The 25565-nt window shown below is 43.6% G+C and overlaps 2 protein-coding genes and 2 long non-coding RNA genes across 4 annotated transcripts; 2 read left to right on the top strand and 2 right to left on the bottom strand.

Annotated features, from left to right (window-relative positions):
• The first annotated feature begins 3596 nt into the window (after positions 1-3596).
• Positions 3597-4636, top strand: LOC103642105 (uncharacterized). Its single transcript, XR_560655.3, has 4 exons — positions 3597-3747; positions 3840-3896; positions 4418-4485; positions 4557-4636. It is a non-coding gene; the product is annotated as an uncharacterized lncRNA (long non-coding RNA).
• Positions 4637-7326: 2690 nt separating this feature from the next.
• LOC109943162 (nucleobase-ascorbate transporter 12-like) lies at positions 7327-9444 on the bottom strand. The gene is made up of 3 exons (XM_035963567.1): positions 8198-9444; positions 7818-7915; positions 7327-7718 (listed from the first exon to the last, which is right to left on the bottom strand). The coding sequence occupies exons 1-3, from the start codon at positions 8544-8546 to the stop codon at positions 7449-7451; spliced, it is 717 nt and encodes a 238-aa protein (XP_035819460.1). The 5' UTR covers positions 8547-9444; the 3' UTR covers positions 7327-7448.
• Positions 9445-19457: 10013 nt separating this feature from the next.
• On the top strand, positions 19458-21178 carry LOC103642106 (nucleobase-ascorbate transporter 12-like). The gene is made up of 3 exons (XM_035963568.1): positions 19458-20307; positions 20590-20687; positions 20787-21178. Exons 1-3 carry the CDS (start codon positions 19959-19961, stop codon positions 21054-21056), a joined length of 717 nt encoding a protein of 238 aa, XP_035819461.1. The 5' UTR covers positions 19458-19958; the 3' UTR covers positions 21057-21178.
• Positions 21179-23868: 2690 nt separating this feature from the next.
• LOC109943166 (uncharacterized) lies at positions 23869-24890 on the bottom strand. The gene is made up of 4 exons (XR_002265884.2): positions 24758-24890; positions 24609-24665; positions 24020-24087; positions 23869-23948 (listed from the first exon to the last, which is right to left on the bottom strand). It is a non-coding gene; the product is annotated as an uncharacterized lncRNA (long non-coding RNA).
• Positions 24891-25565: the final 675 nt, after the last annotated feature.

The raw sequence follows: 25565 nt of genomic DNA on the forward strand, positions 1-25565 counted from the left end.
TTTGAGATGGAGGGAGTAAATACTAAATGAGAGTAAAATTAGTATTTCATGGTACACTTGCTAGTATACTTGACTAAAAGGGCTAGGCCTGTTGGGCTAGCACGGACACCGACCGAAAAAGTAAGGTCTACACCCGATGCGACACAACACGACCTATCTTGTGCCCGTGTTTGGCCACCACATCGGTCCGTAGTGTCGACCCAGGCAAGGCGATAAATAGGCCAACATGGAGGCTGCCATCTCTATCGACTCTTTGATGTCCCATGGGTTTTTTTCTGAGCGTTGAATTTAGAAGCCCTATCTATATGATGAACTCCTCAACCTTTGAGTTTCTTCCTAATACCAGACCATCGCTCCCACCTAGATAGTAGCCCACCGCTCGAACTCCCTCCACAACTTCTTCTCGCTCGTTGCTCCTTTCTCCCACGATCGATCGTCATTTCGCCTCTCTCATGGTAGCGCCTTCCATCTCCCTCCTCTCACTCTTTACTAGCTCACCTAACATCCCTCAACAACCCCAATGCCGGACGATGCATCACCGTAGCACTTCTAGCATCGATGGTGACACATAATGGTGTCGACGTCGACGCCAAGACGCAACAACCCCACTGGCCATGGCATAGCACAGCATCCCTAGCGGATTGGCACATCAACTCTAGCATAGCACCAACCCAATGGGCTATCGTGCCCATTGTGCCAGCATAACACGACTACTGCCCAAGAGTGTCGTGTTTGGGTCATGACCTAGACAAGGTGACACGATATGATAGCACTGTCATGTCTGATAGCGGTGTGACCCATTGTGCCATGCTCCATCTTACTTGGGCTGGACTAGTGTCGTGTCGTGTCATGTGTCCATCTATATCTACTAGGAAGGTGCTCAAATTACAAAGCCAGTGTATATTCGGTCCTATAGACAAGTTGAGAAGGGGATTGAGAGGGAAACACATGTACCATTGTGTTGTGATGAACCTTAGCCTCACACGAGTGTTATGTTAGTAGGCTACCTTTTGGAGTTAGCCATAACCCTAATTTTATTGGAACATCGTGCATAACTCTAAGGGCTACTTTACGATAACATCATTCATAGCCCTAAGATGTTGACGCACCTATTCATTGCCTTCCTAAGTGCTAGTTCATGAGCCACCTTTACCTTGATGTTGGCGATAGTGACGATAATGACAAGGAGGAAAATTGGTGTGGGCTTCACCTCGTCAATATAGCTAATGGCGAGGGGGCAAGTTGGTATGGTGACATCCCTTAGCCGCAAACTAGCCCTTAGTATAGGAAATAAAAAGTATTCAAGTGGAACATCACTCATAACTATAAGGGCTAGTTTAATGGAACATCGCCCATAATACATCAGCCCTAAGGGCTAGTTGGATGTATCATATTATTTCCTTTCTAAGGGCCAATTCATGATTCAACTTCTCCTTCATTTCACAGTGATCCATCTTAGCATGATTTCTATGAAAAATATATAAAACCAAATAATAGGGATCGATGTTAAGCTTAAAAATAATGGATGTCCTTGTTAAAATAACACTAAACCCAAATACTTTGAGCCGCGACCTTAAATCCTAAACCATGTACGCGTTGTTGACCACAAGAAAAAGGAAAAAACATGAACAAACATCATTTTCTATATATCAAGCTTGCAATTGTGTGTAGGGAATGTAACTCTATAGCAAAGGTATACAATAATAATGTCACTAGCTGAATACACAAGAATATTGTATAACAAAGATTTGGTTTCTAATGTGCTCAATAGGGGAACGAGGCATCACTGTTGTGATGGCGATGGCAAGGGGTCCTCGGACAAAGTGGTGGTGCGGTGAGAGGGGGCTTGATGGGCTCATGAATGAGAAAGGCCTAGAGAAGGCTGAAGTTACAGGTAGACAATGAAGTACCTATTCTTATAAAGAACATAACTAAATACTTTTGGGCGAGGACTGAAAGTTCTATGTGAAAAATGAAGTTATAGGGAGGCATTTTAGTATCGGTTCTTACAAAGAACTGGTACTAAAATCTTTAGAAAAACCTTCAATACTGTTTTAAAAAAACTGATACTAAATACATTTTGACGTAACTGAAACTTCTAGGTGAGAACAAAAAAACCTTTAATGCTATTTCTTTGCTAGAATTGATACTAAATACCTCTCGCCTCTTGGAACTAGCTTGAGGTACATCAATACCAGTTGATGTTTTCAACTGATACTAATTACTTAATATTTGTACTAGGTTAGTGCCCGTGCGTTGCAACGGAACCGTATAATAACACGATAACTTATGTACATATGTGTTATAGTAAATAAGTTGCTTATAATTATATCATCCATAAAGAATTGTCAAAAGCGACATAGTTGTCTAAATACAAAAGCTTGCCTCAGTTTGGTTCCGAAACCAGTTAGGATGGAGCGGCTCCGTCCGAGTTGAACATAATTTTTTTAAGTCACTCTGTTTTAACCAATCCAAATAACAATAAATTAGGAACGAAGTGGTTCCATCCTATCATACTTTGGAACCAATCCTATCATACCCCAACCATGATAATGTCAGTGCTATTATTGGGGCAAAATAGAAAATCATTGTTCGTAGCTCAGAGAAAAATGATTATTTGGATGTCACCTTCAATTGCTAGAGCCAAGTTTTGTTGCGGCTAAGACAAGGCACCATGGAAACCACCCATAGGAGTGCATGCAACGCCAACAACACATACATATGTAAGGAAGAAAAGATTATTGACTGCTGAACGTAGATTTTTCTTTATAGAAACATGTAGAATGCACCTTCTTCACACTGAATTTATAATATAAACCATGGTTGCTCATACATCCTCTAATGGTACGAAGGTGCAGAGAGAGAAAAGAAACATGAGGAGGAAATCACATATTGCACTGCTAATGAACCACCCTGTTCTATTTGATTAGCGCTATAACATACACAATAAAGTTAAATATAAATGCCTGAGTAGCTTCCGCCATATTCTTCTAATATCTGTTCAATTATCTCTCTCTGGAAAGAAATAAGAAAATGCCTGATCTACCAGGAACAAAATACAGATTCATTTGATTCTACATTCAAAGCTCTAGTGTTTTAAAGAAGAGAGCAGAACACACCTCTTTTATCACATCTGTTCTCTCCATTTGGATGGAAGCTATGAACTCCTAAAGTCGTATGTTCTGTTGCTGAGCAGCCTCAAATGAGAAAGCAGAATGTACGTGTACCTTAGAAAATATGAGCACCTATCAAATGACTCAGAGATGTCACTCAAATCAACAGTTGCATTAATCTAATCCTCCTTTAGTAGTTGACACCGATCAGATGGTATTCTGAGATAAAGTGGCTCCAGCGCACTGTCATTTTATTACATATACTAATTGGATCTACTGATAGACCTGCAACAATGTGTACATAATAAATGGTGAACCAATCGCGACAAAAAACATTGTGCAGCAAGCACTAAAGAATACTTGGGGGAGACATTATGTCTGTATTATCATATAAACAGTTTTTGACTGCCTACACAACTTTTTTCTTCTTTTAGGTAATCAGTGTCCTAACACTGAAACAATTTTTTATAGTTTTTGTTTGCAGTTACATGTATCCTTCTCGCTCACCCATTTGCTATTACATTTTTTTATTGTTGATGCAACTATTATTGCTTTATGTTAAGGGGATGGCTATCGTGAGCTCCGTGGTGTTGCTGCAAGGCATTACGATAAAATGAAAGAATACTATTAGAAAGTATGTCTTTTTTTGGCGAGTTTTTCTGTAGCCAATTTGATCATAGAATTTTCTTTTTTTGGTGTTTTTATTGTCTCATTTCTCCCTGGCAGGCTGCCTTTGCATATTCGAAGGATGACAGGTCATATGCTTCTTACCTTGCTGAGGAGGTGAGAATTTGAACTGTGATAAGCAAAGGCTAAGTTGTCTATGACATTTAAAAAACAGAAAAATGAAGTTCTTGATCTTCCATGTTAAATGGTAGATGGGGCTGATGTGCTAATGCTATGCAGAAAAAGCTAGCACATCATATGCTTTTACCCATAATAAGGGTCCATACTCGAATGCTCCTGTTAGCAGTAACACTATCATCCAAGAGTACATACTTGGTGTATGCAGGATGGTCTACTGATGCTGTATTCCTACAGAACAAAACCTAGCAATGCGGGCATTTTCTCCCAAATATGTGACCTGATGCATATAGTTTAGAATTCCTATTTCGGTGTCAACTCACCGAATTATGGTTTTTGTTCATACTGGAATGCTCCTGCCAGCATTAACCCAATCACAGAACAAAACTAACAATTGTCTGCACTTAGGCGGTTGAGTGTCAGTTACCCCCCAAGTCAGGAGTTAATACTGCTTGTGCTGTTGTGCATCATACCAATAATTTACTTTCTCTTTGTTTTAGGGGAAACATTATCGAGAACTGGGTCGCATAGAAGACGAGAAGGCCAGCAGGAATATATTTGAAGCCAGGTAATAGTTGCTCATTCAAATACTTTTGGTAATTTGGTTCTGACTTCTGAGATCTAATCTTCTGTTTGCAGAAATAAGCATATAACGAACACAGTAACCATCGACTTGCATGGCCAACATGCTATGAACCTTCTCAAAATTCACATGATGATTTGTATTTGTGTTCCATGTGAGTACCACACAAGATTCGGTGTTGTAGTCTCTGCCAGTGCTTTAATTCACGCCACTCAGCTGTCTGTGTTTTATCTCATGCTTTATTGTGCCTTTTTTGTGTGTGTTTTATGCCTTTGTTCCTTAAACAGTTGTGTCTTACTGAGGGTAATTATCGGTTGTGGTTCAGAAGGTACAGGGAAGGGAAAAATAAAGCGCTCGGTAAGAAAGTACCTATTTGAGTAGTAATTCTGGTTATTCTCAAAATGTGGCTTTCACAGGAGTTGCAATATAGCTCTGTACCAAGACCCAATTAGTAATAGGAACATGGTAAAACAAGAAAAACAACTTCTACTATCCATGCTTTGGTTTAATTAATATCATTTTTAAGTGCAAAATGAACATGACGATAACATGTATTAGGACTGAAAAAAACTATATCTTAACTTTGTAGCAGCCCACAAGGTGCACCAGCCTCACTAAGTACATCTGCAAACTGGCACAATACAAAAATGTGTAAATTATTCTTGTATGCTTGCATTCAACCAAATTGTTTTTCACAGTCAAGCTTACAGATTACTTTGAATAGATTTTCCATTATCCAATAAAAATATCAATCTAAACAAATCATGTAACTTTTGCAGATGTACTTAGTGAGGCTGAAAGATGGGTCAAATAATAAATAATCCAACAAACAAACAGCCATACACCACATTTCAAAGTAAGACCAACATAACACTCACGCCATTTTTTTGACCGGGACACTCACGCCATTATAATAATAACACTCACGCCATTATAATAATAACTTTTGATTTAAAATGCAATTGAGACGCACAACTAAGCAAAACGTAGGAAGACAGCAGTGAAAACAAATTGAGACGCACAACTGAGGGTGATAAAGGTTGCACCTTTGCGCATTCTGCAAAATAGCTTGCTACAATCACCAAACATAGGTTAGCCCAAGTTTGAAGATGGTACCTGAAGCACAAACAATGAATTTTCCTAAGAGTAGAATATGCAAAAAATATAGCCATGATCAAGAGTTCTAGCATTTAATTTGAGGATCAAAAGTGAGACTTTTGCAATGAACATGACAACAGAAGATCACTCTCAATGCATAATACTTCATGCAAAAAGTTGCAAAAGAGGCAATCTAAGGACAAGCAGACTACATAATAAGCAAACAACATTTTGAGCATATAACTAATCCTAATCAACATTAATCAACAAATCAGTCCAAATATATTCTCTAATTTTACAGCAAAAAAACACAACAGAAGCCAACAAATTTCCCTGCCTCCGCAGCATTTGAGATTGAGAAAAGCCCTAGGTGGACATTTACTGAAGGAGAAAGCAACAAACCTTCAAGTCTCATCCTGCTAATCTGTGAAACCCTAATTCTGTGGCTGCTCTACTGCGGGGCACGAGGAGCAGAGGGGAACCTAGAGAGGTGGAGGCGCCCGCGGGTGTGTGGATGAAGATTACTAACATATTCACTAAACTGTCCTAAAACAATTACAATACTGATGACAAGAGATACAATCAACTACCACATATGTATATACCTATAGGTTCAACCTATTCATTGCATTATAAGGGCCAGGTTATCTCCTGCTAAGCGTATGGCAAATCTAGTTATTAGTGTAGCTATGGACTGCATTATAAGGGCCAGGTTATCTCCTGCTAAGCGTCGGACATTTAGCGCATCAACTAAGAGCCTTGTACCAAGCCCTCCATTAAATCTATATATGTGTATTAGAAATTAGAAAATAAACAATAAGAAATAAGAAGTCTTTATTGTACCTGGAATTTGAGACGTAGTCAAACCAAGAAATTTCCTAGTGCACAATGCTTTGAAATGACAAGGCACGAATATGCTCTATTAGCTTGCCCCCAGCAAGCGCAAACAAAAAGTACTGCGCTGAGACAGAAATCAAACATGTAAGGAGGCCATAAAAGGAAAATTATGAAAAACTAAAAAATAGATGATCATGAACAAGCATGATTTTTTAGATGCTTTTGCAATAACAAACCACAGGTAAAGATAGAACATATGCATCCTATTAGAACGTACTTTACAATGCCTGACAAACATAATCTTATTCAACATCCTAATATTTTAGCCATGTTTTTTTCTTATCCACTCTGTTATGTTTTTCTAGACAGGCAAACAAATCAGCCTTCAAAATCAGTATTACCAAGGATGTAGCCAAATACCGTAAAAGAAAACCAAAGCAAAATGTAGCAAAATAAATAAAGTAAAGCTTAATATGATTTTAGAGAACATGATAATATGATATTTACCTCAAGCTCATTGGCTAGATTAGTATGTTTGTTTCTAAGAGCTTCCATTATGTCTTTTGTACCATCGAATGTGCTTGCCGCATAAGTTACCCAGGACAGCAGAACCATGTGTCTCAATTTCTCGACCATCTCCACCTACCTGCTTTCAAGAAGCAATTATATTGCAGGGACCAAATGTAGGTTGCCTGAATACCAGTGCAATTGGCAGCCACGGTGAGAGCATCTCTAAACAAAGCTCCCTGCAGGTGCTTCATTATGTGTTTAGAATTCTGCAATGAAATGCAAATTGTTAAGCTCAGTCAGGACTGCTAGTAGAAAACAAACAAGCCTTGCATGACTAAAACATTTGCCATGTGTCTCAATTTCTCAACCATCTCCACCTACCTGCTTTCAAGAAGCAACTATATTGCAGGGACCAAATGTAGGTTGCCTGAATACCAGTGCAATTGGCAGCCACGGCGGGAGCATCTCTAAACAAAGCTCCCTGCAGGTGCTTCATTATGTGTTTAGAATTCTGCAATGAAATGCAAATTGTTAAGCTCAGTCAGGACTGCTAGTAGAAAACAAACAAGCCTTGCATGACTGAAACATTTGTCATGTTCTAGGCATGCAACGACACAAAGAATTCTTGTGAGTTGATGATCGCAAGGGCAGGAGCCAGGTATACAAAGGATGGACCCTGCACAAGTGGATAGTCTCGTTCCAACAAACATGTGCAACAATGTAGTCACCCCGGTGACGAGCAACACTATGGATACCACTGCCGCCATGTCATCCTGACCAAAACAGGACCAAATATAACCTAGTATTCAGTAAGAAACCCAATAAATCAGTAATAGTGTCCGAGATACAACAAATTCAATTCCATAACTCACAGCCGAGCCACCCATAGCAGGGACCATCACGAGAGGAATCAGGATGATTGAACCGACCATGGAAATATAATGCTGGAATCCGTATACCACCAGAGGAACTGCAACACAGCTTAAAACCGATTAAGGGGGTGTTTGGTTTCTAGTGACTAATGTTTAGTCCCTTCATTTTATTCTATTTTAGTCCCTAAATTACTAAATATAGAAACTAAAACTCTATTTTAGTTTTCATATTTAACAATTTATGAACTAAAGTGGAATAAAGTGAAGAGACTAAAGTTTAGTCCCTATAAACCAAACACCCCCTAAATCAATGCACCGCCCATCATTACCCATAGCACACATCGCCCGTGCACATTTCTCTTTCTCCGTCGTGTACTCACATATTCCTGGAGTGTCACGGAGCTCGTACTTCACATGAGCCAGCCGCTCCGGCGCCTCCTCCTCCTCCTGTAGCTGCGGAAGCGAAGGCACGGCTGTCTGCCCATTCGGCCTTCCGCTATCGGAGTCCCTCCTCCTCGTCCTCGCCTGAGGAGGCGGCGGTAGGGGATGCTGCCACTCGCCATTTCCCGCGGCGGCCGGAGGGGCCGGGAGGGTGGAGCTGGGTCGGGCCGGCGGGCACGATTCCAGAATCCAGATCGGAAGGGGCCTCAGCGGGGAGAGGGAGGGGGCCTGACCGGAGTTGTGGGCAGAAGACGAAGGCAGTGACTCGCCGGAGACACCGTGCACCATGTTGTGGGACTGGAGTTGTGGGCGGAAGCCGCGACTGCTTGATTATAAGGGCGCATCAACTATCCACTGCTCCTGTGAGACATCCCGGCTTGAGTCAGACACGCCGTGGGAGGATTGTGTGGCACTGTGGTGGTTGAGGAGACAACGAGCAGCAGTGGAGAAGTAGTGGCCGGCTACACTGGCAGGAAGAAGTCGGGGTGGGGGTAGCGGTCGTGGATCCCGATCATTGCAGATGCGGACACGGCGCGGGGCGAGCAGGATGGCTATTGCGCGTGGGGAGGATGGGGCGGACGCGGATGGGGTGGAGGGCGGTGTGGGGAACGCGAGCAGAGGTTGGTGAGGTCCGGCGGTGAGCGCGGTATCAGGCGAGGGCGCGAGAATGGCGGATCTGCGCGATCTCGGGGCTCGGCGGCGCGACGGACAGGGTTGATGAAGGAGCACGGGGGAGAGGCCGATCGACAGTAGACCACCTTCCATGGAGATCGTGGGTGAGCAGGTCCCCGACCTTCCATGGAGAGCATATCAGTTGTGTGGTGGGGGCAGCGCGGGTGGGATGGGCGGGCTTGGTCGTTGATCGCGCCGAGGAGATTTGCCACGCCGACCGGCAGCAGTTCGGTGGGTAGATGGATTGCGTCGAGGAGTGCATCGCGATGCTGGATCGAGGAGGGCGGTGGTTGGGGCTGCCCCGTCGATGGAAGGTGAGTGGGGCGGCCGCGTTGATGGCGGGGGCAGAGATCGAGGAGGGTGGGGGATCCACGGCACCTTGATGGCGGATCGAGGAGGGCGGTGAGTGGGGCGGCCCGGGATCCCAGCATCGGCGTTGATGGCGGCTCCGCGTAGCATTGATGGCGGGGAGGCGGTGGGTGGGCAAAGGAATTGGCAGAACAGTGCACCAAAACAATTTGTGGACGCCTACGGTGATATCTTAATAGTAGTAGAGAATAATTGGAGTGTAGTAGTGCAAACTGCAAACCTATATTTAGTGACTGATTTTTTTTTGATATATTAAATTTCCCAGCTGTTGCAACTTTGTGAGGCTGAAAGTGTCTCTTACCTAAATGAAGTTGCTACTAATCCAAATAACATGCGGCTAGGGCAAACCTTGGCTCTAGAGGTCAGTATACACTTCAGGAGCTACATAGTATCACCTTACTTGAATTGTAATATATACTTTTATCTGATATGCTACCTGCATCAAATATGCTGAAAGCATAGGTAAAAACACACAATGGCTTGCACATACTCTGTTTTGGAGGCCACATTCCGTTGTTTGTATTCTGATGAACAGTAGCAGGCCCACAGGAAATTAATACATATTTATCCAATAAAATAAGAAGTTGGTTCTATTAGAAGAGGCCCAGCTGCCATGTCAATTTTGGATCTGCCCTTGCTTGGCAGTTTGGGACATGCTTTACTATTTGAAGTACATTTTGGGAAGTATATATTGCAATTTAAAGTGCAACTGCTAATTGCAATATTTATTTGGTCTCATAAATACTATTTAAAAAGGAATATTGTTAGTTAAAGGGACTACTGATGCACGACTACAAATGTCAATGTGGTCATTTCAGATTGGAAAAGATGTTGCTACACAATAAGTTGAAGGATGGGATTGGATGTGCCCAATAAGGTAGTTGATGGTTTCTGTGTGATAAAGCTACAATGTCCAAAACAAGGGCTGATAGAAATTCAGTTGGTATAACGTCTACTAATGACACACGGTCGTCTTGGGCAGCCCCATTGATGCACGATAAGGAAGACATTTCCTCAACAATATCAGACCCAGGACCTATTTGGGACTGTGAACCAAAGTGGGACACAGGTCCAAAATGGGATAGGGAGCTAACTTGGGAGCCTGACCACCCCATTGAACTTCCTAGACCATAAGAGGACATGGGAATTGGAGCACCGATGGAACTTGTGCCAAATTGGGATGATAAATGGGTAGTTAGGAAAGGGCACTTTCTTGGTGTCCTAGTATGCAACCATTCATGCATGACAGTGCAAAGTCTGATGTTAGATCAAGCAAGAAGAGTATATGAACTGTTAAATGAACATTCATAGTAGTTGGTATTTGAACGAGTAGGACTGGAAGCTTGATCTAACATGAAGGGGCCAGAAAAGCTTCAGTGAACATGTTTTGAGTGGAGTTACCTGCTGGCAAGATTTTCTAGTATTCCTGCTCCAGTTGTGTAAGCTTCAGCTTAATGCTCTCCAGCTGCTGCACATATGCCTTCACCAGAGAAAAAAATGTTAGTTTTAGAGGTGTATAGTTTATCAGCCCCAAAACTATTTTAACCAATGGTGAAAAACAGCGAGGCATGGCAACATTGGTTGAGAGCTGCTGCACATCTGTCTCGAAATAGTTGCTCTGTCTCATCCTAAACACCGTAAGTATCCATTGAAACAAACTGGTACAGAACACAGCCTTAGGATCTTATTCATATGCAAAAAATCTTTATTGTCAATTATCCATAACCTCATATTTTTGGTTACTAATAACACGCCAAAATCAGTGCACCTAGGCATAATTGAAGCGTCACCAACTCACCATAACAAGCAAGCACATAACAGCAAACACGGTCTCGAAAGTAGTTGCTAAATTCAAAGGAAGCACATAACAGCAAGCACATAACAGAATTGAAGCAAGCACATATCAGACAATTCTAAATTCAATGGAGACCGTAAATATCAAATCTTACTCGCGGCATTGCTCTTGTCCTTCTGCTACGCGGAGTTCGCCATCGAGATACCCGCGCGTCGAGTTTGGGGATATGGCAGCGATGGCAAGGTCGTATAAAAACGCTAAGCATATAGGCGCGACAGATTCGTGAGGAGATCGGAACGGCAAGATTGTTGAGGGATTGGAGCTGTGGCACCTAGATTTGGAGAAATTTGCCATTATAAAACACCACGGGGGCGGCTTCGATGAAATAGAGGCTAAGGAGAGGGATTCGTCATTATGAAAAGGCAGAGCAAAGCCCGAAATGGACATGAAGACTCCATTAATAGGTTAGACCAGTATTAGCGTCGTTGACACCGGCTTCCGTCCCCCAACGCCGTCGCCGTGAGTTCTCCATCGCGATGAGAGCTTCAGTTCACCTGCCACCGCCTACCGAAAAGAGATCAGCGCCGCCGCGCGCGAAGTGCTTCACTGGGGAGGAGCGGAGCCGTGCTGAAGGTGGCTGGCCGTGCTCGGCGGCCTCGCGATCTCGCCCTCGTTGCTCTACGCCGGGGCTGGGCCTTGTCCTCGTCGCGCGTACGTCTGAGATATTTACCACCCAGTTCTTGAGCGACCTCTTGCTGACCCTGTTGTGCTCCTGCGCTCCTTCGAAGAGATCCATCGCCTTCAGAGCTTCTTCCTGCCTCATGAAACACATCAAATCTGACAGATATATGTGCCTGCAACAGGTTCAGAATTCAGAACCGAATCACGAAGGCTGTGCAAACAGCAGGTGAGGGTTTTGCATCAGGAATTACCTGCGCAGGCTAGCAGTCCACAGGGAGGGTTGGTTCCGCCCCCGATTCGCACTCCGGTGAAGAATTCGTCATGACATGGCCGATGAAGCCACACGGGAAGACCTAGATCCTGCGCGGGAGACCCAGGCGACTATACTGTTCCGCACTCCAAGCCCAGAGCTGTGCCGCCGGTGAGCTGCCCACGCAACATGCTAGTACGTAGTCAAATTCTTTTCTCACTTGGATATATCGGCGAGCTGTTTGCGGGGTTATCGGCGAGCTGTTTGCGGCGGGGGCGAGCGAAGGGCGAGCGGAGGTCGGGCGCGGCGCGGCGGCGATTTGCGGTTGGCGGCGGGATGGCGCGAATCGCGTGCGTGGGGGCGGGGTTTCGGCGAGCTGTTTGCGGCGGGGGCGAGCGGAGGCGGGGGCGAACGGAGGTCGGGCGCGGCGCGACGGCGATTTGCGGTTGGCGGCGGGATGGGGGCGGGCAGGGGCGTGGTTATCGGAGGCGGGGGCGGTCTACACACCACGCTTAATGTAGTACAGATACTGGTTGGAGACACTGACCAGTACTAATGCTCTCTATGAGGACGTGATCATTAAAACTAGTACTAATGCTTGAGTCACTAACAGTTCTAAATCATAAGTACTAATATCCTTGAATGGAAGCCATGTTCTGAATTAATGTAGCGAAATATCCTCGAACCAAAGCCTTGTTTTCCAGTAGTGTAACCTTTTGACATAAAACACATTGACCTCTTTCAAATTCAACATTGTAACATGGTAAGTTCGCACAACATATATAACTATATATATATAAGTTAATTAAATCAATATTTACACTTACACTTGACTTTTGTGTAGAAACTTGGAATTTGCACATGCTGATATGGAAAGAATTCTCACATAAAGTAGAAAGTGCTTAGTGTAAAAATAGACACACCATTTTAATCTTTAGTATAACAACATTTTGCTGTGTGCGTGAAAAAATGGTATGTTCCCATAAATCAGAAGTATTGGTGGTGTAGCGAGTCAATAGCCCAAGAAGACAAAGTTTAATAGTTCATAGTTAAATCATTATTACTAAGTTGGAACCCCTAAATTTTCATATTTTATAGTTAAATCATTACGTTTAGGGCAGAGGAGTGCAGATGTGAGAGCGGGACATAGAAAGAAGGAAGAGGAGTCGGCACGAGTAGCTTTCACATTTTAAATAAGAACGTCAGTCGTGGAGAAGCCGACGTTCTTAAAGTTAAGTTCGTCGGTCGGCTTCGAAACCAACATTCTTAATCTTAAGAACGTCGGCCAGGGCACCCACCGACGTTCTTAAGGTTAAGTCCGTCGGCCCACTAGAACCGACGTTCTTAACTACTTCAAAAACGTTGTTGTCGATGTTCTTAATGTGACCGACGTTCTTTCTCTGTTTTCTACAGTGACAAGGGTAAAGGTCAGGAGCGGATCCACAATGTGGGCGAAGTGGGCCATGGCCCCACCTCAATTTTTGAACTCTTTATACCTACATTTTGTATATACTATAAAATAAAAAATTTAAGGTATATGAGACCAAATCAGATAAACACCGGGTGTACCACATCATACCATCGACTAACCCAATAAGATCTAGCCCATCATCCTAGGCCACCACCTATGTCGACTAAAACACAGAATGAGAAAGGCATCAACCGCAACCGCACGTCTGTAGCATCCAACCACCGCTTAGCGCTTGTCCTAGCGCTGTGTCCGCTGCCCAATCGGCATCCGACAGTCAGTTCATCATCGTTGGCCTACCGCCCAGCCGCCTACCCAACCGTCATCGCCAGCCGTCAGGACACCGTCTCTAGCTTGCGGCTCGCCTGCCATTGCCGCAAGCCTATCGTCTAGCCGATAGTCCGTCATGGCCGGCCCGCCACCACTCGGCCACGGCCTCGCACTAGAGTGCAAGCTGCCACAACCACAAGATTGACGGTTTAATGGTGTTTTTGATGTTTTCTCTATATAGTTTTGTTCTTTTACTTACATCGATACTTACGTAATACTTTTTTTCTTCTCATTGTAGATTGGATTTTCTATCGATGATTTGGTGTCTCTAAAAGGATTTTCGATATCCACATTATTTTATAATAGTCATGATATTACAACTTAACTTACATACTATTACCAAGAAACCACTTATAGTTTAGCATTTTTTCTTGTGATTTATCCATTGCGGATTGGCCCCACCTGGACTTTCGTCCTACGTCCGCCACTGGTAAAGGTGTTTTTTTTCTTCTGTCATCTTGGCGAACAAACTCGAGAAGACATGAGAAGACGTGCTTCGGCTTCCTCCAGCTTCGTTCTTTGCCCCTTTATGACGCTATACTGAAACTTGTACCTTCTTTCGTAACTAATTCATCTGAAGATGCTTTTGGTACGAGTACTTGTAATACTTAGAAATAGATCAGAAAACATCTATTATCTTGATGTTTTAAGGACTTTCGGAAGAAGATCCCCGTAAGAGAATGAAACTATATATCGATATTGAGAGTGATGATTTTATCCTTGTTTTATTTTATCCTACATTCTTAAAAAAATAAGACTACAGAACTCTATCGAGAATGGCCTAAGAAATTATGGTGGGAGACAGTTTGGACTTTGGAGAGTTTAAAAGTTGCGCTGATATACGCTAAAAACGCATACATGTGTAAAATTAAACATTAAAAAATAGGGAAAAATCGTTATAGCCTTGTAGGAGATTGAGCGTGACCTTACTAGGAGCATCCTAAGGGACTATTTTTTTTCTCGCTATTTGACTCTCTATTTACCTTCCTATAAAGATTACATTTTATATGTAACATGTTACTCCAATAGACCATCTATTTTAGTTTGGCTAGTCAGAGTGGCTTAGGGGTGGGTGTTCGGGTTACCCGAAAATTTCAGGCCGAGTAAGTCGTGTATTTTAAATTTCGGGTTTTGAGAATCGATACCCGAAATTACAACGAGTTTTACAATACCCGAAAATTCCCGAACTACCCGAACTGTTATGTCAGCTTTATAAAAACACATGCACCCTATTAAATTAGTACAAAATATAGTATGAATAATGATATAAATGGACATAAAAAACATAGGCAATCTACAATCACAAATTGCTACCCGAATTAAAGTTCGGGTAATTCGGATACCCGATTATAATACCCGAATTATCCGAAATAAATTCGGGGTTTGCAAGTTGCTACCCGAAATTACTGAACGAAATTCGGGTTTCAGGTATTTCGGGTTCGAGTTTGGGTTTTGGGTTATAGATTTTTTGCCCAGCCCTAGAGTGGCTAGCCAAATTTAACTAGTGATGGAGTCAATTTAAAGAATCGGATAACTTTGTGAGTTAGATGACTAGTCTATTGGAGAGTTATTTTGCTGTTAAGTAGCCAAAATTTAGATTAGCGAGTCATTTGGCTAGTCTATGGTAGATGCTCTAACGCCCGTGTGCCAAATTATGTTTGTTTAAAAAAACAGGATTCGCAGAATCAAATTAAGGTACGAAGATGGGTAATATAGTTCTTAAAAATGGGATTTGTCATCTGACACCGGTGATTTGGAACAGCGAAACAACATGGGAGAGTTACACGTAGCACATATAACAATCGAACGGTTTGCTCATCATGTGGCAGCCTATCACAGAGAATATTACGGCACGCATAGCGGACATAATTAGCAAGTGAGGCAGCAGCTTTGCACGTACTCCCTCCGTTTCTTTTTATTAGTCGCTGGATAGTGCAATTTTGCACTATCCAGCGACTAATAAAAAGAAACGGAGGGAGTATTAAACAAGTCATTAATGGACTGGCAAAGAGCGGCCGGCGGGATGATCATATCATCAGGGAGAACTCCCTTCGAGTACGTCCCTCGCCACCGCGCCAACCCTACGACTACGAGAAATGCATGCTACACACATACAGGCGATCGAGAAATCTGTACTACATTAAGCGTGGTGTGTAGACCGCCCCCGCCTCCGATAACCACGCCCCTGCCCGCCCCCATCCCGCCGCCAACCGCAAATCGCCGTCGCGCCGCGCCCGACCTCCGTTCGCCCCCGCCTCCGCTCGCCCCCGCCGCAAACAGCTCGCCGAAACCCCGCCCCCACGCACGCGATTCGCGCCATCCCGCCGCCAACCGCAAATCGCCGCCGCGCCGCGCCCGACCTCCGCTCGCCCTTCGCTCGCCCCCGCCGCAAACAGCTCGCCGATAACCCCGCAAACAGCTCGCCGATATATCCAAGTGAGAAAAGAATTTGACTACGTACTAGCATGTTGCGTGGGCAGCTCACCGGCGGCACAGCTCTGGGCTTGGAGTGCGGAACAGTATAGTCGCCTGGGTCTCCCGCGCAGGATCTAGGTCTTCCCGTGTGGCTTCATCGGCCATGTCATGACGAATTCTTCACCGGAGTGCGAATCGGGGGCGGAACCAACCCTCCCTGTGGACTGCTAGCCTGCGCAGGTAATTCCTGATGCAAAACCCTCACCTGCTGTTTGCACAGCCTTCGTGATTCGGTTCTGAATTCTGAACCTGTTGCAGGCACATATATCTGTCAGATTTGATGTGTTTCATGAGGCAGGAAGAAGCTCTGAAGGCGATGGATCTCTTCGAAGGAGCGCAGGAGCACAACAGGGTCAGCAAGAGGTCGCTCAAGAACTGGGTGGTAAATATCTCAGACGTACGCGCGACGAGGACAAGGCCCAGCCCCGGCGTAGAGCAACGAGGGCGAGATCGCGAGGCCGCCGAGCACGGCCAGCCACCTTCAGCACGGCTCCGCTCCTCCCCAGTGAAGCACTTCGCGCGCGGCGGCGCTGATCTCTTTTCGGTAGGCGGTGGCAGGTGAACTGAAGCTCTCATCGCGATGGAGAACTCACGGCGACGGCGTTGGGGGACGGAAGCCGGTGTCAACGACGCTAATACTGGTCTAACCTATTAATGGAGTCTTCATGTCCATTTCGGGCTTTGCTCTGCCTTTTCATAATGACGAATCCCTCTCCTTAGCCTCTATTTCATCGAAGCCGCCCCCGTGGTGTTTTATAATGGCAAATTTCTCCAAATCTAGGTGCCACAGCTCCAATCCCTCAACAATCTTGCCGTTCCGATCTCCTCACGAATCTGTCGCGCCTATATGCTTAGCGTTTTTATACGACCTTGCCATCGCTGCCATATCCCCAAACTCGACGCGCGGGTATCTCGATGGCGAACTCCGCGTAGCAGAAGGACAAGAGCAATGCCGCGAGTAAGATTTGATATTTACGGTCTCCATTGAATTTAGAATTGTCTGATATGTGCTTGCTTCAATTCTGTTATGTGCTTGCTGTTATGTGCTTCCTTTGAATTTAGCAACTACTTTCGAGACCGTGTTTGCTGTTATGTGCTTGCTTGTTATGGTGAGTTGGTGACGCTTCAATTATGCCTAGGTGCACTGATTTTGGCGTGTTATTAGTAACCAAAAATATGAGGTTATGGATAATTGACAATAAAGATTTTTTGCATATGAATAAGATCCTAAGGCTGTGTTCTGTACCAGTTTGTTTCAATGGATACTTACGGTGTTTAGGATGAGACAGAGCAACTATTTCGAGACAGATGTGCAGCAGCTCTCAACCAATGTTGCCATGCCTCGCTGTTTTTCACCATTGGTTAAAATAGTTTTGGGGCTGATAAACTATACACCTCTAAAACTAACATTTTTTTCTCTGGTGAAGGCATATGTGCAGCAGCTGGAGAGCATTAAGCTGAAGCTTACACAACTGGAGCAGGAATACTAGAAAATCTTGCCAGCAGGTAACTCCACTCAAAACATGTTCACTGAAGCTTTTCTGGCCCCTTCATGTTAGATCAAGCTTCCAGTCCTACTCGTTCAAATACCAACTACTATGAATGTTCATTTAACAGTTCATATACTCTTCTTGCTTGATCTAACATCAGACTTTGCACTGTCATGCATGAATGGTTGCATACTAGGACACCAAGAAAGTGCCCTTTCCTAACTACCCATTTATCATCCCAATTTGGCACAAGTTCCATCGGTGCTCCAATTCCCATGTCCTCTTATGGTCTAGGAAGTTCAATGGGGTGGTCAGGCTCCCAAGTTAGCTCCCTATCCCATTTTGGACCTGTGTCCCACTTTGGTTCACAGTCCCAAATAGGTCCTGGGTCTGATATTGTTGAGGAAATGTCTTCCTTATCGTGCATCAATGGGGCTGCCCAAGACGACCGTGTGTCATTAGTAGACGTTATACCAACTGAATTTCTATCAGCCCTTGTTTTGGACATTGTAGCTTTATCACACAGAAACCATCAACTACCTTATTGGGCACATCCAATCCCATCCTTCAACTTATTGTGTAGCAACATCTTTTCCAATCTGAAATGACCACATTGACATTTGTAGTCGTGCATCAGTAGTCCCTTTAACTAACAATATTCCTTTTTAAATAGTATTTATGAGACCAAATAAATATTGCAATTAGCAGTTGCACTTTAAATTGCAATATATACTTCCCAAAATGTACTTCAAATAGTAAAGCATGTCCCAAACTGCCAAGCAAGGGCAGATCCAAAATTGACATGGCAGCTGGGCCTCTTCTAATAGAACCAACTTCTTATTTTATTGGATAAATATGTATTAATTTCCTGTGGGCCTGCTACTGTTCATCAGAATACAAACAACGGAATGTGGCCTCCAAAACAGAGTATGTGCAAGCCATTGTGTGTTTTTACCTATGCTTTCAGCATATTTGATGCAGGTAGCATATCAGATAAAAGTATATATTACAATTCAAGTAAGGTGATACTATGTAGCTCCTGAAGTGTATACTGACCTCTAGAGCCAAGGTTTGCCCTAGCCGCATGTTATTTGGATTAGTAGCAACTTCATTTAGGTAAGAGACACTTTCAGCCTCACAAAGTTGCAACAGCTGGGAAATTTAATATATCAAAAAAAAATCAGTCACTAAATATAGGTTTGCAGTTTGCACTACTACACTCCAATTATTCTCTACTACTATTAAGATATCACCGTAGGCGTCCACAAATTGTTTTGGTGCACTGTTCTGCCAATTCCTTTGCCCACCCACCGCCTCCCCGCCATCAATGCTACGCGGAGCCGCCATCAACGCCGATGCTGGGATCCCGGGCCGCCCCACTCACCGCCCTCCTCGATCCGCCATCAAGGTGCCGTGGATCCCCCACCCTCCTCGATCTCTGCCCCCGCCATCAACGCGGCCGCCCCGCTCACCTTCCATCGACGGGGCAGCCCCAACCACCGCCCTCCTCGATCCAGCATCGCGATGCACTCCTCGACGCAATCCATCTACCCACCGAACTGCTGCCGGTCGGCGTGGCAAATCTCCTCGGCGCGATCAACGACCAAGCCCGCCCATCCCACCCGCGCTGCCCCCACCACACAACTGATATGCTCTCCATGGAAGGTCGGGGACCTGCTCACCCACGATCTCCATGGAAGGTGGTCTACTGTCGATCGGCCTCTCCCCCGTGCTCCTTCATCAACCCTGTCCGTCGCGCCGCCGAGCCCCGAGATCGCGCAGATCCGCCATTCTCGCGCCCTCGCCTGATACCGCGCTCACCGCCGGACCTCACCAACCTCTGCTCGCGTTCCCCACACCGCCCTCCACCCCATCCGCGTCCGCCCCATCCTCCCCACGCGCAATAGCCATCCTGCTCGCCCCGCGCCGTGTCCGCATCTGCAATGATCGGGATCCACGACCGCTACCCCCACCCCGACTTCTTCCTGCCAGTGTAGCCGGCCACTACTTCTCCACTGCTGCTCGTTGTCTCCTCAACCACCACAGTGCCACACAATCCTCCCACGGCGTGTCTGACTCAAGCCGGGATGTCTCACAGGAGCAGTGGATAGTTGATGCGCCCTTATAATCAAGCAGTCGCGGCTTCCGCCCACAACTCCAGTCCCACAACATGGTGCACGGTGTCTCCGGCGAGTCACTGCCTTCGTCTTCTGCCCACAACTCCGGTCAGGCCCCCTCCCTCTCCCCGCTGAGGCCCCTTCCGATCTGGATTCTGGAATCGTGCCCGCCGGCCCGACCCAGCTCCACCCTCCCGGCCCCTCCGGCCGCCGCGGGAAATGGCGAGTGGCAGCATCCCCTACCGCCGCCTCCTCAGGCGAGGACGAGGAGGAGGGACTCCGATAGCGGAAGGCCGAATGGGCAGACAGCCGTGCCTTCGCTTCCGCAGCTACAGGAGGAGGAGGAGGCGCCGGAGCGGCTGGCTCATGTGAAGTACGAGCTCCGTGACACTCCAGGAATATGTGAGTACACGACGGAGAAAGAGAAATGTGCACGGGCGATGTGTGCTATGGGTAATGATGGGCGGTGCATTGATTTAGGGGGTGTTTGGTTTATAGGGACTAAACTTTAGTCTCTTCACTTTATTCCACTTTAGTTCATAAATTGTTAAATATGAAAACTAAAATAGAGTTTTAGTTTCTATATTTAGTAATTTAGGGACTAAAATAGAATAAAATGAAGGGACTAAACATTAGTCACTAGAAACCAAACACCCCCTTAATCGGTTTTAAGCTGTGTTGCAGTTCCTCTGGTGGTATACGGATTCCAGCATTATATTTCCATGGTCGGTTCAATCATCCTGATTCCTCTCGTGATGGTCCCTGCTATGGGTGGCTCGGCTGTGAGTTATGGAATTGAATTTGTTGTATCTCGGACACTATTACTGATTTATTGGGTTTCTTACTGAATACTAGGTTATATTTGGTCCTGTTTTGGTCAGGATGACATGGCGGCAGTGGTATCCATAGTGTTGCTCGTCACCGGGGTGACTACATTGTTGCACATGTTTGTTGGAACGAGACTATCCACTTGTGCAGGGTCCATCCTTTGTATACCTGGCTCCTGCCCTTGCGATCATCAACTCACAAGAATTCTTTGTGTCGTTGCATGCCTAGAACATGACAAATGTTTCAGTCATGCAAGGCTTGTTTGTTTTCTACTAGCAGTCCTGACTGAGCTTAACAATTTGCATTTCATTGCAGAATTCTAAACACATAATGAAGCACCTGCAGGGAGCTTTGTTTAGAGATGCTCCCGCCGTGGCTGCCAATTGCACTGGTATTCAGGCAACCTACATTTGGTCCCTGCAATATAGTTGCTTCTTGAAAGCAGGTAGGTGGAGATGGTTGAGAAATTGAGACACATGGCAAATGTTTTAGTCATGCAAGGCTTGTTTGTTTTCTACTAGCAGTCCTGACTGAGCTTAACAATTTGCATTTCATTGCAGAATTCTAAACACATAATGAAGCACCTGCAGGGAGCTTTGTTTAGAGATGCTCTCACCGTGGCTGCCAATTGCACTGGTATTCAGGCAACCTACATTTGGTCCCTGCAATATAATTGCTTCTTGAAAGCAGGTAGGTGGAGATGGTCGAGAAATTGAGACACATGGTTCTGCTGTCCTGGGTAACTTATGCGGCAAGCACATTCGATGGTACAAAAGACATAATGGAAGCTCTTAGAAACAAACATACTAATCTAGCCAATGAGCTTGAGGTAAATATCATATTATCATGTTCTCTAAAATCATATTAAGCTTTACTTTATTTATTTTGCTACATTTTGCTTTGGTTTTCTTTTACGGTATTTGGCTACATCCTTGGTAATACTGATTTTGAAGGCTGATTTGTTTGCCTGTCTAGAAAAACATAACAGAGTGGATAAGAAAAAAACATGGCTAAAATATTAGGATGTTGAATAAGATTATGTTTGTCAGGCATTGTAAAGTACGTTCTAATAGGATGCATATGTTCTATCTTTACCTGTGGTTTGTTATTGCAAAAGCATCTAAAAAATCATGCTTGTTCATGATCATCTATTTTTTAGTTTTTCATAATTTTCCTTTTATGGCCTCCTTACATGTTTGATTTCTGTCTCAGCGCAGTACTTTTTGTTTGCGCTTGCTGGGGGCAAGCTAATAGAGCATATTCGTGCCTTGTCATTTCAAAGCATTGTGCACTAGGAAATTTCTTGGTTTGACTACGTCTCAAATTCCAGGTACAATAAAGACTTCTTATTTCTTATTGTTTATTTTCTAATTTCTAATACACATATATAGATTTAATGGAGGGCTTGGTACAAGGCTCTTAGTTGATGCGCTAAATGTCCGACGCTTAGCAGGAGATAACCTGGCCCTTATAATACAGTCCATAGCTACACTAATAACTAGATTTGCCATACGCTTAGCAGGAGATAACCTGGCCCTTATAATGCAATGAATAGGTTGAACCTATAGGTATATACATATGTGGTAGTTGATTGTATCTCTTGTCATCAGTATTGTAATTGTTTTAGGACAGTTTAGTGAATATGTTAGTAATCTTCATCCACACACCCGCGGGCGCCTCCACCTCTCTAGGTTCCCCTCTGCTCCTCGTGCCCCGCAGTAGAGCAGCCACAGAATTAGGGTTTCACAGATTAGCAGGATGAGACTTGAAGGTTTGTTGCTTTCTCCTTCAGTAAATGTCCACCTAGGGCTTTTCTCAATCTCAAATGCTGCGGAGGCAGGGAAATTTGTTGGCTTCTGTTGTGTTTTTTTGCTGTAAAATTAGAGAATATATTTGGACTGATTTGTTGATTAATGTTGATTAGGATTAGTTATATGCTCAAAATGTTGTTTGCTTATTATGTAGTCTGCTTGTCCTTAGATTGCCTCTTTTGCAACTTTTTGCATGAAGTATTATGCATTGAGAGTGATCTTCTGTTGTCATGTTCATTGCAAAAGTCTCACTTTTGATCCTCAAATTAAATGCTAGAACTCTTGATCATGGCTATATTTTTTGCATATTCTACTCTTAGGAAAATTCATTGTTTGTGCTTCAGGTACCATCTTCAAACTTGGGCTAACCTATGTTTGGTGATTGTAGCAAGCTATTTTGCAGAATGCGCAAAGGTGCAACCTTTATCACCCTCAGTTGTGCGTCTCAATTTGTTTTCACTGCTGTCTTCCTACGTTTTGCTTAGTTGTGCGTCTCAATTGCATTTTAAATCAAAAGTTATTATTATAATGGCGTGAGTGTTATTATTATAATGGCGTGAGTGTCCCGGTCAAAAAAATGGCGTGAGTGTTATGTTGGTCTTACTTTGAAATGTGGTGTATGGCTGTTTGTTTGTTGGATTATTTATTATTTGACCCATCTTTCAGCCTCACTAAGTACATCTGCAAAAGTTACATGATTTGTTTAGATTGATATTTTTATTGGATAATGGAAAATCTATTCAAAGTAATCTGTAAGCTTGACTGTGAAAAACAATTTGGTTGAATGCAAGCATACAAGAATAATTTACACATTTTTGTATTGTGCCAGTTTGCAGATGTACTTAGTGAGGCTGGTGCACCTTGTGGGCTGCTACAAAGTTAAGATATAGTTTTTTTCAGTCCTAATACATGTTATCGTCATGTTCATTTTGCACTTAAAAATGATATTAATTAAACCAAAGCATGGATAGTAGAAGTTGTTTTTCTTGTTTTACCATGTTCCTATTACTAATTGGGTCTTGGTACAGAGCTATATTGCAACTCCTGTGAAAGCCACATTTTGAGAATAACCAGAATTACTACTCAAATAGGTACTTTCTTACCGAGCGCTTTATTTTTCCCTTCCCTGTACCTTCTGAACCACAACCGATAATTACCCTCAGTAAGACACAACTGTTTAAGGAACAAAGGCATAAAACACACACAAAAAAGGCACAATAAAGCATGAGATAAAACACAGACAGCTGAGTGGCGTGAATTAAAGCACTGGCAGAGACTACAACACCGAATCTTGTGTGGTACTCACATGGAACACAAATACAAATCATCATGTGAATTTTGAGAAGGTTCATAGCATGTTGGCCATGCAAGTCGATGGTTACTGTGTTCGTTATATGCTTATTTCTGCAAACAGAAGATTAGATCTCAGAAGTCAGAACCAAATTACCAAAAGTATTTGAATGAGCAACTATTACCTGGCTTCAAATATATTCCTGCTGGCCTTCTCGTCTTCTATGCGACCCAGTTCTCGATAATGTTTCCCCTAAAACAAAGAGAAAGTAAATTATTGGTATGATGCACAACAGCACAAGCAGTATTAACTCCTGACTTGGGGGGTAACTGACACTCAACCGCCTAAGTGCAGACAATTGTTAGTTTTGTTCTGTGATTGGGTTAATGCTGGCAGGAGCATTCCAGTATGAACAAAAACCATAATTCGGTGAGTTGACACCGAAATAGGAATTCTAAACTATATGCATCAGGTCACATATTTGGGAGAAAATGCCCGCATTGCTAGGTTTTGTTCTGTAGGAATACAGCATCAGTAGACCATCCTGCATACACCAAGTATGTACTCTTGGATGATAGTGTTACTGCTAACAGGAGCATTCGAGTATGGACCCTTATTATGGGTAAAAGCATATGATGTGCTAGCTTTTTCTGCATAGCATTAGCACATCAGCCCCATCTACCATTTAACATGGAAGATCAAGAACTTCATTTTTCTGTTTTTTAAATGTCATAGACAACTTAGCCTTTGCTTATCACAGTTCAAATTCTCACCTCCTCAGCAAGGTAAGAAGCATATGACCTGTCATCCTTCGAATATGCAAAGGCAGCCTGCCAGGGAGAAATGAGACAATAAAAACACCAAAAAAAGAAAATTCTATGATCAAATTGGCTACAGAAAAACTCGCCAAAAAAAGACATACTTTCTAATAGTATTCTTTCATTTTATCGTAATGCCTTGCAGCAACACCACGGAGCTCACGATAGCCATCCCCTTAACATAAAGCAATAATAGTTGCATCAACAATAAAAAAATGTAATAGCAAATGGGTGAGCGAGAAGGATACATGTAACTGCAAACAAAAACTATAAAAAATTGTTTCAGTGTTAGGACACTGATTACCTAAAAGAAGAAAAAAGTTGTGTAGGCAGTCAAAAACTGTTTATATGATAATACAGACATAATGTCTCCCCCAAGTATTCTTTAGTGCTTGCTGCACAATGTTTTTTGTCGCGATTGGTTCACCATTTATTATGTACACATTGTTGCAGGTCTATCAGTAGATCCAATTAGTATATGTAATAAAATGACAGTGCGCTGGAGCCACTTTATCTCAGAATACCATCTGATCGGTGTCAACTACTAAAGGAGGATTAGATTAATGCAACTGTTGATTTGAGTGACATCTCTGAGTCATTTGATAGGTGCTCATATTTTCTAAGGTACACGTACATTCTGCTTTCTCATTTGAGGCTGCTCAGCAACAGAACATACGACTTTAGGAGTTCATAGCTTCCATCCAAATGGAGAGAACAGATGTGATAAAAGAGGTGTGTTCTGCTCTCTTCTTTAAAACACTAGAGCTTTGAATGTAGAATCAAATGAATCTGTATTTTGTTCCTGGTAGATCAGGCATTTTCTTATTTCTTTCCAGAGAGAGATAATTGAACAGATATTAGAAGAATATGGCGGAAGCTACTCAGGCATTTATATTTAACTTTATTGTGTAT

This window comes from Zea mays, chromosome 10, assembly GCF_902167145.1.
Source record: "Zea mays cultivar B73 chromosome 10, Zm-B73-REFERENCE-NAM-5.0, whole genome shotgun sequence".
Taxonomy (NCBI): Eukaryota; Viridiplantae; Streptophyta; class Magnoliopsida; order Poales; family Poaceae; genus Zea; species Zea mays.